At 38.3% G+C, this 14,244-nt stretch overlaps 2 protein-coding genes across 4 annotated transcripts in view; both read right to left on the reverse strand.

Moving 5' to 3' along the window:
• Nucleotides 1-1,889, reverse strand: part of tmem260 (transmembrane protein 260) — a 34,514-nt gene extending 32,625 nt beyond the window's left edge. Inside the window, exons 1-2 of one of the 3 annotated variants that reach the window (XM_015376121.1) lie at nt 1,778-1,889; nt 1,525-1,653 (exon numbers count right to left, since the gene is read on the reverse strand). In XM_015376121.1, coding sequence (XP_015231607.1) covers nt 1,525-1,633 — 109 coding nt within the window. In that variant the 5' untranslated portion in view covers nt 1,634-1,653; nt 1,778-1,889. Of the gene's footprint in view, nt 1-1,524 lie in introns of all 3 variants that reach the window. The other 2 variants (XM_015376120.1, XM_015376122.1) reach the window with 2 other exon arrangements.
• Nucleotides 1,890-11,137: 9,248 nt separating this feature from the next.
• LOC107085641 (E3 ubiquitin-protein ligase pellino homolog 2) overlaps nt 11,138-14,244 on the reverse strand; it is a 20,915-nt gene continuing 17,808 nt past the window's right edge. The window contains exon 6 of the mRNA XM_015376103.1: nt 11,138-14,041. Within this exon, the coding sequence (XP_015231589.1) occupies nt 13,463-14,041 (579 nt within the window). The 3' untranslated portion in view covers nt 11,138-13,462. The remainder of the gene's footprint in view (nt 14,042-14,244) is intronic.

Raw genomic sequence — 14,244 nt, forward strand, 5'->3', positions numbered from 1 at the left:
TCCCTAAACACTGTGGAGAAGGGGCTGGCCATTTTTTCAAAGACCCTGCTAGACAGCAGCACAACCAGCAGGGCTACTCAGCGCTCCTCTCCTCAGCTCTTTTCTATCCGGCCCAGCTTCTCTTATCCTTTCATTCTTAGGAATAGCTTTCCCTTCTGCAGCTCGACCGTCTGAGCAGTGCACACCCAACAAGTTGAGCCTCCATGCCTTTAAATACACTTTTCTAAGTTTGCCACCTTTTCTACCACTCTTATACAAATTAATTACATGACCCCCATCGCCAAGGTAATTAAAAAAAATGCATCACCTTAAAATTTTCATAAGGTTATGGTAAAAAGTACCTGGTCTTTACCAAGTTCAAATTTCTTTTAAATCAGAACAGCTGATTTGAGAAGAAAAAGCCAAGATTCCTCAACAAAAAAGTAACCCCGTAAAATGCTTACTCCAAGTCACTGAATCAATAGATGTAGTTTGTTTTTTCCACACATATTTTATGCAATTTTAGTTTACTTGTTAGTAATGACTGTGTGGTATGTTTTGTACATTTCTTTTTAACACATAGACAGTTTCCTTTTTTATCAGGTGTAACATAATTTCTTTGTCTTACCTGGGATTGTTCCACCACCTTTAACATAAAATCCACAAAAAGAATGCTGAAAATATTTTTACATTTTGCAGATAATCAGCATTCAGTCATCTTTTAACACATTGTACAAAGATGCAATCATTCTTATTAGAAGCTATTCCTATGCATCAAAAAAATCGACATAAATATCCCTAGGTTGATAGATTGAAAGTTTTTATATAGTTTGTTGACACAGCGGTACCCTGTACCACCTTCCTGATTTCAATAAAGAGCATTCAGGATTTAGAACAGTAGTATTCAACATAGTGTTGTCTGTTTGCCTAATATTTTGCCTAACTTTATTTCAGCCACATAAAAAAGGCATTTAAAGTAAACATTGATTATTGAAAGATGTATAACAACTTTTTCACATTGCTCTTAATTAGTAAGTTTCAATGTTATCGAGTGAGCAATAAATTAATCACTTAATAAAGATCTTTAAACCCTTCCAGTGCCTTATATGTGAAGTACATATTGTTTATTTGTCACATATTAAAGTACCTTTTAGAAATAAATAAATAAAAAATTCAACCTTATAAAAAAAACATAAATTCTTATCTTTATTGTTATATAGCACCATTTGAATTTGATAAATTGTGCTGTTAAGACAAAATAAAATAATACTTTAAAGTTGTGGATTCTCACTTAAAGTGGCAGACTGTGAAACTGAAATCCCTTATTATTAATTTAAACCATTTAAATTTTGTTTGCCGTGTTCTTTATACCTGTAGACCAATCTGTTTAATTTAGAGCCATTTACGGCAGACCTAAATGGACATGCAGCTTCAGCACCATGGACAGCAACAGCCAAACTAACAAGCCGCCTCTCTATTGGCCGCCGCCAAATAACAACAAAGCCACGTGACCTGAGCAGCATGAGTTAGCCTAGTAGCACCAACCTGAGTCTCCCCCGGGTACAGTCCTTTGCACACAGGGCACATACACAGCCATTACGAAGGCGACGGTAGTCCCGGTCAGTATCCAGCACCCCCTCCGTTGCGCAAACATTTTCTACGTACAGTAAAGTCCTGGAAGATGCCAGAGCTTTGTTGGTAAGCTAGCAGGCTACTGTTAGCATGCCTCTAGATTTAAGACTGAACTCTCAGCTATTTTTCGTTTTTCACATCCCTGTCAGACACGGATAAGACCAACCTCCTTCATACTGAATGTAAACTTGTGGTTGTTTCTGTAAACGCATGGAAATTGGTGAAGAAGAGGCGTTTGTCTGCCTCTGGATCATAAACGCATCATCAGCCAGGCCGACGACAAGCAAATCTCGCGATATTACATAACGGGACGTAGAAACTATAAAAAGACAATGCTATTTTATTCCGCCTTTAGCTGTTTCCACCAATCAGCGTTCTCCTGCTCAGCATAAAAAAAAAAAAATCCAAAGCAAAACATCTCAGCTTGTTCAATGCAGTGGATAGTCAGCTGAAAAGCTCATAATCTGCAGCATCAAAGTTGTGTTTTTAATTTTCTGTGTTTTAACAAATCATCTGATATTTCCAAATGTACAGTTGAACACACTGTTAAAAATTTAACATGCTCTGAACCAAAATAGGACCTTTTTTCTGAAAAAAGGGCCTTTTTTTCTGAAAAGAAGGGAATTTCTCGATAGAAATGTCTTTCTATCAATGTGCTATCCGGGTTTATCAGAGGGACATTGATAATGCTCTCGTTGCAAGTTTGGACTAATCATTTTCATGTCATAATTGGGCCAGGAAATTGATTCATTCACACAAGCTTGCTGATTTTTTTTAAAGAAATTATCAACTGGCGGACAGAATCAGAGTCAACCCAAAAATATGTAAGCAAAGCCACAGCTTACGGCCCTCAAGCCATCAGGGATTTATCATACAAGGTTGAATCGTATAGAATATCCATATAGTCCCATTAGAATGACACCATTTTGAAAATATAATTTACAACACTAAATATCCTTTGTAATGATATAAGTATTTTTTTATTAAACTTTTCATTTGTCAGAAAATATTTAACCTACAAAAGCTCACCTTTGAAAGTTTGCTTGCAAATGTGTTGACCTCAAGCCAAAGGAGCAGTTTTTAACCCAAACCCAGTCATGCTTATTTAATCACATGTAACATGTTGGGCAGAGTTAACTAGATGGTGATTTAAAGAAATTAGTAGGTTTACTATTTAATTGCAAAAAAAAATAGAAATATGTATTTTGATTCATATTAGAGTGACAATCTAATGTCACAGGTTTAATCTTTTCTTTGTGTTTATAGAAAACTACATAATCACCAGTTCACTAGACTTCCTCCCAGTCCCACAGATTTTAACAATATTTTCTGAAGCTGTTCTTATCAGCCAGAGTGGCGTCCAGTCATATCCTGCTTAAAGGGGAACGCCGTTTTTTTTACATTGGGCCCTTGATTTTACGTTATTACATCATGTTCTACTCACCCATATGAGTTTTGTGTCATTTGGAGCTGTTCTAAAGATATACCGTTAGGTTATATCCAAGTAACGTCTTCCTATGGGCAACGACTTGAAGGCACAAACTAAACTGTTCATAATTTGTTCTTTATGGTACGCCAGCATTCATAACATGTAGGCGAATCACTGTCCCCCAGACATCCGCGGTTATATTTTTTATATTTATATTTTTAAAAATCAAAGCGGAGTGTGTTTGACGTCATCCGCACGCGCCGGATACCATTCATTCATCCTGTCCGCTTAACTGCTGCTAGATTTACTCACATGCCTGGAAGGTGTCTAGTGCTGCTACCACAGATGATCTCGCTCTCGAAATGGAATTGAACGAATCAGATTAGCTCGCCGAATGAATATAAGGGGTAGAGCTTAGCCGCCTGTGGCCCGGGCTGCCCTTTGACAACTCCAGTCCGGCACGCAGATGACATCATACTGTACATACTCCGCTTTGTTTTTAAAAAAAAATGTAAATATACAAAATATAGCCACGGATGTCTGGAGGACATTGATTCGCCTACATGTTATGAATGCTGGCATATCATAAATAATAAATTATGAAGAGTTTAGTTTGTGCCTTCCACTCATTGCCCATAGGAAGACGTTACTTGGATATAAACTAACGGAATATCTTCAGAACGGCTCCAAATGACACAAAACTCATATGGGTGAGTAGAACATGATGTAATAACGTAAAATCAAGGGCCCAATGTAAAAAAAAACTGCTTTTAAGGCCCTATGCACCCTTGGACTAAAATTGTCCAAGTGCAAATCTTGCAGGATGGACTCCTCGATCTCATACCTCCGTTACAGCCAGCATTCAGTATCACCAAAATATTTTTGGTTCCTTTAAATCATCAACAGCATTTCTGGACCTAAAATATATTATAGTTCCCCTCCATACATGCATTGCAGCTTTTGTTAAAATCTCTTCTAGAAATCTTACATATTAAAGCTACATTTTACTACTGTTACACAATAAGCTAACAACACACTTGAAAGGCTGCATTCAACCTCATAAATGTCTCAGAAGAGCCCATATTTCTCAGGTCAAAGGGTGACTGTACGTACGAAATTGGCCTATTGAACTGATAATAATCCCAGCTCACCATAAATGAGTCTGATCCCCCAGTATGTTGAGCCCTCGATGAGGTGGAGTGGTGTCAGCACCTAACTAACTCTTAGATGGCTCTCTAATCCTCCTCTTCCTCTCGCCGTCTAATCAGCCTCCAACACACACACTCGCTTACTCAAACCCATCTGACACGCAGAAACCAAAGCACTCACCCTCTCTCAAACGGTAGGGGGACTGGGGGGTGCTCAGTGTGATGTCATTTCTAATCCAAGCTTGGTTATCCGCTGGGCTGCAGCACTGATGGAGTAACGTCCAGCGGACATGAGGGGTAATAAAGCACGTCATAAAGACTTCTATTTTTATTTCCTACATCATATGCATTAAAACTCAATAGAGCTATTATAGACTCATACCTGGAGTTTGGATAGGAGAGATAAAACACGTTCTCTGAGGCCTGTAGTTCAAATTCAAGGCACAGAGGACTCATTAGAGCCTGCTGGATTAAGTATCCCCCCCCTGCATCCGCAAAATGCAAGGCCTATTTTATTGACAGCTTGTCCAAAGAGAGGAATTACCCAAACCATTGAAATTCCCATTTCAGATGGCATTGCTCTATTAACATTAATAGTGCAGTATTAAATTCATTATCTTTTCCGATCGTGTGCGATAACCTATGTGTGTATTTGCATGGCTTTGTGTGTGTGTGTGATTAGAGAGTTGTAATGTTCCAGCTCTGGGGATTTTTTTATACATAAGATAAGAAAGGGCATTAATGGTAAATCGCGATGGTCCAATGGAGCAAAACTATTAGGGGGAGGAGGGGGGGGGGATTCCTCCTTTGTTGAGAGCTTTCTATACTAACATCCAACATGTCATTTTGTTCTGTATTTTTTACTGCTAATGTTTTATAACAAAAAAGGGGGAGGCACCAGCTTGTGGCTTTTACAGAGTGAAATTCCATCTATTTGGTTCTGTATTTTCCCCCTACTTAGCCCATATCTGTTTTAATCTTACCTTAAGCATCCTTGAAATGAGGTGTAATCCAGTTAAGCCCTTTTGAATCTGCTTCAGAGCCATTTTACACCCATTCATCACCCCACAAACATCCTTTGCTAAACACATGCACTGGGTCCACGAGCCAAAATGTTCCTATTGGAGACACCAAAAGATTAAAACGCTGCAAAGTGCAAAAACAAACATATCAAACACTAAATAATGAAGCTGAGATTTGAGATCATGTTTTTTTTTTTTTCTTTGAAGGTCACCACCTATAGTACAGAATGATAAACGTGAAGCAGATCTTTAGCAGAACATTTTGGTGGGCACAAAAACTAATATAAATACCAAAACGTTTCCAATCACTAGATTTCAACCATAGAGCTTTCTGATGAACAAAATGATAATAATTTGTATTATAAAGTAGCTTTAAGGCAAATTGAACTAAAACATGTCCAAGTTGTATTATCTTTCCTGCTTTACGTGGTTATGATTAGGATATGATTACTTTTCCAAGGTGGTGTATTCTGTCAAATATTTAATACGGTTTTGAAAGCTTAAGCTGTCAGAGCAGATGTAAACATTTTGTGTCCATGCTTGCCGTTTCCTTTTGCAAAGTTCTGCATTTGTCAATGATGGACAAAAAGCCTGTATGCTTTTGAAATTGTTAATAAAAAAAAAAACACGTTATCGTTCTATTATTGCAGATGAAAAGGTCCACATAGTGAGGCCTTGAACCAGCGAATAGGACTTCAGACAGATTAATTCTCCTCTGTGATCCTGTTCTCATTACAGGAAGCAGGGGACTCAAACACACATAATAACAGGGCTGACTGCTGTTTCTTTGTAACATGTGGCTACCTAAATGATCCTAAATAAGATAGATGACAAGGATACGGCAATTCATAATCTGTGTTTTGCACAATGGAGTATAATAGTCTGTGGAGAACAAGGGACAACACACAGGGCTCATGTTTCCATGGCCCAGGGCAGCACACCTCGTCGAGAGCAATTAAAATGAGAGGATTCAATTTTGTCAAACACCAGGAACCTCAGATAAATCATGTATCTCATTTTCCAGTGCGGGATACTCCCTTACATCGGTGCTATCATGTTTGTTATGGTGTTTTTAAGACACAGCTGGCTACAGAGTTGGAGAAACGGCCCCCTTTCGCAATTTCCTGCTAATCCCGATCGTTTCAGGGAGAACCGGTGCTGGGAGAACAACGGCCTCAAACAGAAAATCATGCCCCAGCAAAAAGGAAGAAGAGAGGGGGGAGCATGCCAGCACGTTGCTGCGTCGTTTCCATGTGGGAGAAATCCACTTACATTAACTGATAAAGATTTAATTAACACAAGACTCTGCAATTACTCCATAATTAAAGTCATTTGGCCCCTTGTTTGGATGAGTAGGCAAGACGCCGCATGTGAGCCTCTGTAAGAGCAGAAGACCAAAAGCAGGACATGAGGTGCTCAAAGAGAAGCTTTAATGTTTGAATTTAATGCTTGATTTTCCAAACCTCTGCAGCCAGCATATGTTCAGATAATGTATTCGTCTCTGATTATTTGTCTTTTATTCAAAAACTCATTTGTTATTCATTGATATGTAATAAGCTGAATGGCGTGAGTACAAAGCATCATCAAGAACCACATGAAATAGCAAATAGGCTTGATTTAATCATAATCCTCTTCAAACTGAACTGCATACAACTTCTGATTATCTTATTCTATTGCTACAACAAAACGTATGGATTCTGAAACAAAAGTTCTGAGTGACTGTCTCCCGTTAAAAAATGTATCTGGTTCTTACAAACTTCTTACAACCTTGAAGTACTGAGAAATCAGTTGCAACCTGGGCTGGGGTTGCAGATGCCCTGCAAAGGGTGGTGAGGGGAGCTAAAGGAGTTATAAAAGTGTTACCCCATAACTACTGTCTGGAATACATTCTCAATCAGAGCTGTACGCTGTTACAGACTCCTCACATCATCTCCATACATTTTTTTAATCAGCTGCCCTCAGGTAAACAGTACAGCAACAATGACAACAGAACCAACATAACAAACGGCTGTACAGCTTGGTGTTACTGATTGCACTTATGATTCTTTTACTTAATCTGTGCTTTTAGAAACTTGATTTCTGTAATGTATTCAAGGATTTGTTTGTTCTGTTTTTTGTACTTTTTTATGGTATATAATACACTGGAAATAAGATTGTTTCTGTTACTTGTAGGTCTAGACGTGCAAATCATAGAAATCATACATAGATGCTCCGTGGACAGGGTCTGCCTATGCTGTGGATGACACAGAGCGTCCGCCATGTTGAATGTTGCAAATCTGCTGAAAGACTCAGACACTTACAGAGTATCAGAAGGACTTTAATCTCAGAATATTTTTTATATTCATTATATATTTTTTTTCTAATATTACAAATTTTCTTTGTATCCCTTTGGCTTCATTCTCCTGACTTTATTTTTGTACAGAATAAAAATTTAAAAAGGAATCTAACCTGCCCTAATACTCCAAGACTAAAATAGTTCTACAAACTGTGACTATTCTGGAAATGTTCACCCTTGATTCTCATAATAGGACAGTTTTCTTAGAATGACACCACTTCTGTCTTCTTTTTTTATTTACTTCTTTGTCCTAGGACTTTTTTTCCACATATTTTATCTCTTTAACATTCCAACAAATACTCTGTTGCTAATCTATGTCTATACAAGATCTTAAAAGATTTACAGGTGACACAGTTCATGAAATAATAAAGACCAGAATGTTTATATATATATATACTGTATATATATAGAAACATCTATAATCTTGAGAAATACTTATATATAATCAAACACCTATTTATTTATAAATCTATATAAATGCAAAAAATCTATATATGCACATCTATATCTAAAAATAACATGTACCGTATTCAAGCAAAAAACCTTGGAAAGAATGGTCTTGCACAGCCAGTCGAAAGACTTTGTGTCACATACAATATGGCAGTGACGTCGACATGCGAACCTGCATCCAACGAGGCATCTACGTATATATATATATATATATATATATATATATATATATATATATATCTGTGTGGTGTATATAGAACTATTCTAATATGGAGTACCTTTATCTGAGCCTTACCTTTGCAACTATGATTGTTTCTTTGCAGAGATGTGCTTCCACTCTAGTCTTTTTTTTTTCAAGCCTCTAACAGATTGTCTTCCACCCTTTATTTATCCGACCCAACTTCATATCAAATCCGAGCCTTTTCACAAATTCAAAGAAAAGGAATCCCAGCAGGATGATACTGCCCCCACCTTGTTTCGCTACAGAGTTCTTAAGGGAGGTGTGTCATATTAGATCCTCATCAGTGGGTTGCATGGGGGCCCTTAGCAGACGGATTTGCCTTAATCAAGTAAAGTTTTGCCAAACTCCTTCACACCTGATTTATTGAATGGTTTTATTTCCAGGCTTCTTTAGCACAATCAAGTGAAGTGCAATAGCTAAATCATTTTATTAACCCGCTGGGCTGGGATTGTTCTTTCTTATGCATGACACAACTTTTTGTCGTTTATCATTTTTCTAGTGGAAAATAACTAAAGTATATCTCTTTATGTAATTATAAGGCAGCTCTAGCTTATGTACATTTATGAAGAGCAGAATCAGTCCTGCATACAAACTTTCAGCACTATTCCACTATATTTGCATAACCCTGCCCTGCTTAAGGCAGAGGAGTCACTGAGTGATCCCAAAATTAGCATGCTGTCACCTTCGCTGTCTCTTCTGTCATTCAGCAAAACAGGCAAGTGTGCAGACATGTGAACCCATTTCCCATCTGCTGGAGAAATGTTAATCAAGACGCATGCCACAGCACAGCTTCAGTCCTCTGCCTGCGCCAAACTGACATGCAGTGTATTTAAATCGCTTTCATGTGCCCTTATTATAGGGGAGATGGAGTCAAATAGGAATGATTGGAAATGGCATTGTCAGCATCTAGTGTTTTTTCTCTTTAAGGGATTTGAAAAAAATAAAGGGAAAACATGGCTTAACGCTGTATGTATGCATCTGGTATTTCATGGGAATATGATAGGAGATAAAAAGGGTATGAAAGCACTCTATAATTAAATTAAGTGTAAAAAGCATCTAGAATGTAAAAAAATCATCTGTAATAGCTTTAAATACACAGCTGACATGCATCTCCTTTAGTTGATTATTTGCTGGATTTCCTTTAGTCGTGTGCAGTTTCTCTTATTTCTAATGTATTTGTGATGGATTTATGCAAACACATAAAAAAACTTTGATCTCTTTTCTTTGGCTGTTGGATGCCTCAGGGCGCAGCGCCAGCAGCTCTATTGTTGAGGAAACAGTGCCCTCTTGTGGCCTCTGAGAGAAATGCGCACCAAGGAGAAAAGATTCTTACAAAATAGGAAAAAAAATTAAATAGAAAGACAACAAACTTCATGAAAATTGTCTAGCTTATCTGTGGTAAAATATCCCGATAGAGCTATCGACATGTAAAGCCAGGGCTTGCAACCAAGATAGTGGGTACAATGCTCACATAGATGCATGATGAAACACATGTGTAACTATGATTAAACATTACTGCTGTGTTGGCTGAGTGAACAAGGCACAGACATCTGGAGTTCAAAGGCAAAAACCAACAAATCTTCAAATGCAAACAGCCCTTTAAATCAGTGGATCAAACTCCCTGCAGCCCCTCACTATTAACCGCAAGTTTAAAACACAAACTGACAGTCAAAGAAAAAAAAAGCTCCAAGTCACTGCTGTTTTTTATTTAAAAAATATCTTTATTTTCTGCAAAGGAGGCCTCAGGAGCTTCAGTGTGTTCTATGGCTTGTGTACAGAGTTCCTGCTGGGGGGAAGAAAAATACAAATTTCATAGAAGGAGCCCTTGGGAGAAACTGCAAGCCCCACCCATGTTTACCAAGGAGGAATGTTTGAGGCGGCTACGCTGCAGCTGTTACAGAATACGGTCTCTAGCAATGGGCACAGTGTTTGAGCTTAAAACTGTTAGAGGAATGCTACTGTAGTTCCTGGCTTAGTGCATCACCCTGCATGGCAGATACATAATATAGACACAGAAAAGAGATTTCTTAGTGGTATGAAAGCTCAGTAATGCTGCATAATTAGATGAGGAAACATCGCAAATAAAATGTAAAAATGACTAGACTCACATTTGTCATGTATAGCGTAAGAGACCTTACTCATGGTGGGATTTTTTTTTTAGTTTCAGTGATACCTGAGTGGATTGTATTCAATATAATTCAGTTCTTTTAATGCTCTTGCTTTTGATAAACAAGCAGATTTTCACACATTGGAAGAGTGTAAGCCAGTTCTCCCAGTCATCGCTTTCAGTTCTGCTATTTTTGTTCTGGACAGTTTAGCTGATCTGAGCACAATGTAGTTCACTAAATGTGACAGACTGTGATAAAATCAATGACCCCCAACAGACATGGTTCCTCCACATTTTCCATTTTAAAATTCTTCAGATTTTGAAACATCTCAAATGAATTAAGATCACCCACCATTCTGTCATAATTTATAGATCCTGACGGATTGCTGGGTTAACTTGTTCATATAAGGATCTTTTTTTTTCTTTTGCACTAATAGAGGTTTAGTATCTTTATGTTGAGGCATTTAAATATAAAAACAACTAGACATAACCATTTTATAAACCCAAAAGTTTGTAACATTGTCTAAGCAAGTTTCTTATTACACTTTTTGACACAAGCTCTTAGATTTGTTTGCAGTGATACCTTATGTTTCCTGTCGTTATATTAAGATATAACCTTAAGCCTATTTTAAGTTATTTACTATTTATATTGAGTTAAAAAAGAACCACAGGATGGTTTTGTTTATATACTGAATTGATAAGGAAATCTGCAGCTGTTCCTGTCCTTAACATTTCATGATGTCGCCATGAGAAAAACAGTTCTTTGTTTGGTCAACACCATTTAATGAGATCTAAACCTTGAAATCTTGAAACCAAATAGTAGGAGCTTGAGCTTTTTGTTAGAACCTATGTAAGTTCAAATTTCATTATCTAATTTTCTCAAGATTTCAAATTTCTTGAGTATATTGTGATAAGTTGCATTACGTCTACATAAGAGTTAAAATAATGGCTTTAAGGCAGGATAATTGGGCTTTTTCTGCTCAGTTATCTTAGTTCCTCCAGATTAGTTCATCTTATTTAGCTAACAATTTCAATTTCTCAAGTTAAAATGATTATAAAATTACTTTTTCCTTCTAACTGTGCAATTGTCCAATGATATCTGGATGAGACCCCATTTCTCCATTTTTGTAATATCTCAGGATAATGAGAATATGGGACTTTATTTCTAAAGTGGTAGTATCAGTTTTTTTTTTAAAACGACAAAGTAACATGACCTTGAGCTGACCACAGTGAACAGTTTATCGTCTTTATCTTAAATTAACAAGATTTTAGCTTCGTTTCTCACGATGACAAGAAATAAATCTAAAATTTCACTGATAACCATTTTATTAGACCGAACAAAGATAATATGTGCTTGCTATTACATCTATAGTAAGGATTAGAGATTATTTTGCTTTGATAATGGTTTGATTGTCACAGTAGGTCATAAGTTTTTCATTGGTGTAACTGTTTCATTTTTTATCCCAATTTAATGCATAAATTTATTTTATTATTAAAGATCAGAGAATTATACACTGAGATCACTGCTGTGTAAGATTTTGGTCACGATTTAATTTAAAACATCTCAAGATAACTCTTGAAGCTCATTTATATAGTCACTATTATACTTTAATTATCTCACCATTCCATTGTTTAATAGTTTGAAATAAAAAAATAGTTTTTACACTAAAGTATTAAAGTATTTTACACTTATGCCAGTTTGTGGTAAGAAATAAGTTTTAGCTCACAAAATAAGTAGATAGTTAACTTATAAACTCTGGAAGCTCCAAATAAAAAAAGTTTTGGGTTCTAATACCGTTTTTACACATCTTGTTTGTTTTTAAGTTTCAAAATATCTCTCATTTTCTTTGAGAAAGTTCTTAAAAAGTCACATTATAATTTCCCGGTAAGTCGAGAACTTGCTTATATTTTTTTCTGTCTCTCCTGATGTGGACAATCCTGAAAGCTAATTAAATATTTCTACATTCCTTTAGCCTGTGTAGAAACTCTCCACCAGCGTTCAGAATAAGACCTGGTTAAACTTAACCTGTCAGTGGTAAGCAGTTGTGGATGTTGACAAAAAACATGTGACTGTTCATCACTTTTTAACCTAACAATGCTGCTCAGAATGCGCCCAGGATTTAACCGCCAACGTCCGTGGATCAGACCCCACACAGGATAAAGCTAACAGCGGTGCAAACCTGATCGGCGGGTGTAGGTGTCAGCTGTGAAGCCGAAACGTCCCATTTGACTGTGAGCGAACCTGAAGCTAGCTGAGAAAGCAGGTCATATAATTAGAGCCCCAGCAGTGGGTTCATTCCCGCACCGTCATTCTGAAACCCGGCGACCTTCTCCCGATTCCTGTCACGTCTCCGTTAGGGGTTTGGTATGTGAGATCATAAGAAGCGGTTGGGCTTAAATAATGCAGGGCCACATAAACACCCCCCCAACACACACACACTGAATCACCCACGCTCTCATTCTCACACGTTATATATGAAGGAGAAAAATATATTAACATTTGGGTTACAAAACATTTCAAACAGCCACAGTGTACTAAAACACACCTGGGTTGTTATCTCTTTCTTTACCTTCCACAAAATATATATATCTATTTTTTCAATTACTATTAAAAATATTCCCACTTTTTATCGGGATCTCAGGCACTGGATTTCATCTCCGTACAACAAAAAGTCTCCTCCACCTCTGTGAGAGTTTGTTTGGGGAATGGAAGACACTGAGACTGATGATTTTGATTTGGGGGGGGCATTAAGCCTAAAGATTCTCCCAGCCAACAGCCCTGCTGTCCAGCTCTGTAAAAGCTTCATCATCGGCACATCAGAAACTAAACAGCTGTTTCTCTTTCCCAAAAGGCCCAATCTGGTATAATCAATAAGGGAGCAATGAGTCATTCATTGGTGAGCCTCACTTTAACAGCGATCTGATGGTAATGTGGTGTAAACAGCCTGCTGGGAGAGACTTGGTTGTCTGCACAGTGATCTCTGGTATTTCATCCAAAAAGCTCCTGAACAATCTGTGATAGATCCACAGTAGACGGCCAAGCAGGCTTATTCCGATCCAGAAAGCGCGGGTTCATCTGATCAGTTTCTGTGAATGTTCATGCAGCAGAGATTCTCAGCTCAGTCCACGGGACCTTGGAAGATCAGCTTTGACCAGCCCTGAGACGGGCTGAGCTGGGTGGCACAGAAGGGGCAGGCGGCGTGGAAGGCGTGGGTGCCATGGGGCAGAGGGATCTCAGACCAGTACTTTACCGACTTTTCTGAACACACGTGTCCACAGGGAACGAAGGCATGAGTGGGCGCCCCCGTGTCCACATAAAAGGCGGGCTCGCAGCCCAGCCACAGCGGGACATAGGGTCCCACCACCCGGCACATGGGACATTCTCGCTGGGTGTTGGGCTCCCGCTCGGAGCGATGGCCCCAGTTGTGATAGCCGTGGACGTGGCCACATGCCAAGTAGACCCACGGCTGCTTGTCCTCCAGAGAGGAGAGGGCCCGACTGCGCTGCATGCTGGGAAAGGCGAGCGTGTTGAGACCCACTGGGCACTGAGGCCGGGCTGCGTTGATCTCCTGCCTCAGAGCCTCCAGGTGCTTTTGGGTGGGAGTGTGAAAGAGCCCCTCTGCAGTGCGCCACAGCAAAGTGGCTCCACACAGATCCACCAGAGAGCCGTCCTGCAGGATGTTACTCTCGTTCTCCACCTGCAAAAAGAGACATTTGTTTTTATTTAAACATTTTCCATTCATCTTTTTCACATGCAACCACAAACCTCAGTCTATTCAACTCGTAATTCATGTAACAGACCAACATCATTGTGAAATGAAAAAGAAAATTAGAAATTCACATTATTAAAAAAAAAGGACCTGGATAGGTTTAGAAACATATTCTGTTAGGACTGAAAAGG

This window comes from Cyprinodon variegatus, unplaced genomic scaffold, assembly GCF_000732505.1.
Source record: "Cyprinodon variegatus isolate N-32 unplaced genomic scaffold, C_variegatus-1.0 Scaffold129, whole genome shotgun sequence".
NCBI lineage: Eukaryota > Metazoa > Chordata > Actinopteri > Cyprinodontiformes > Cyprinodontidae > Cyprinodon > Cyprinodon variegatus.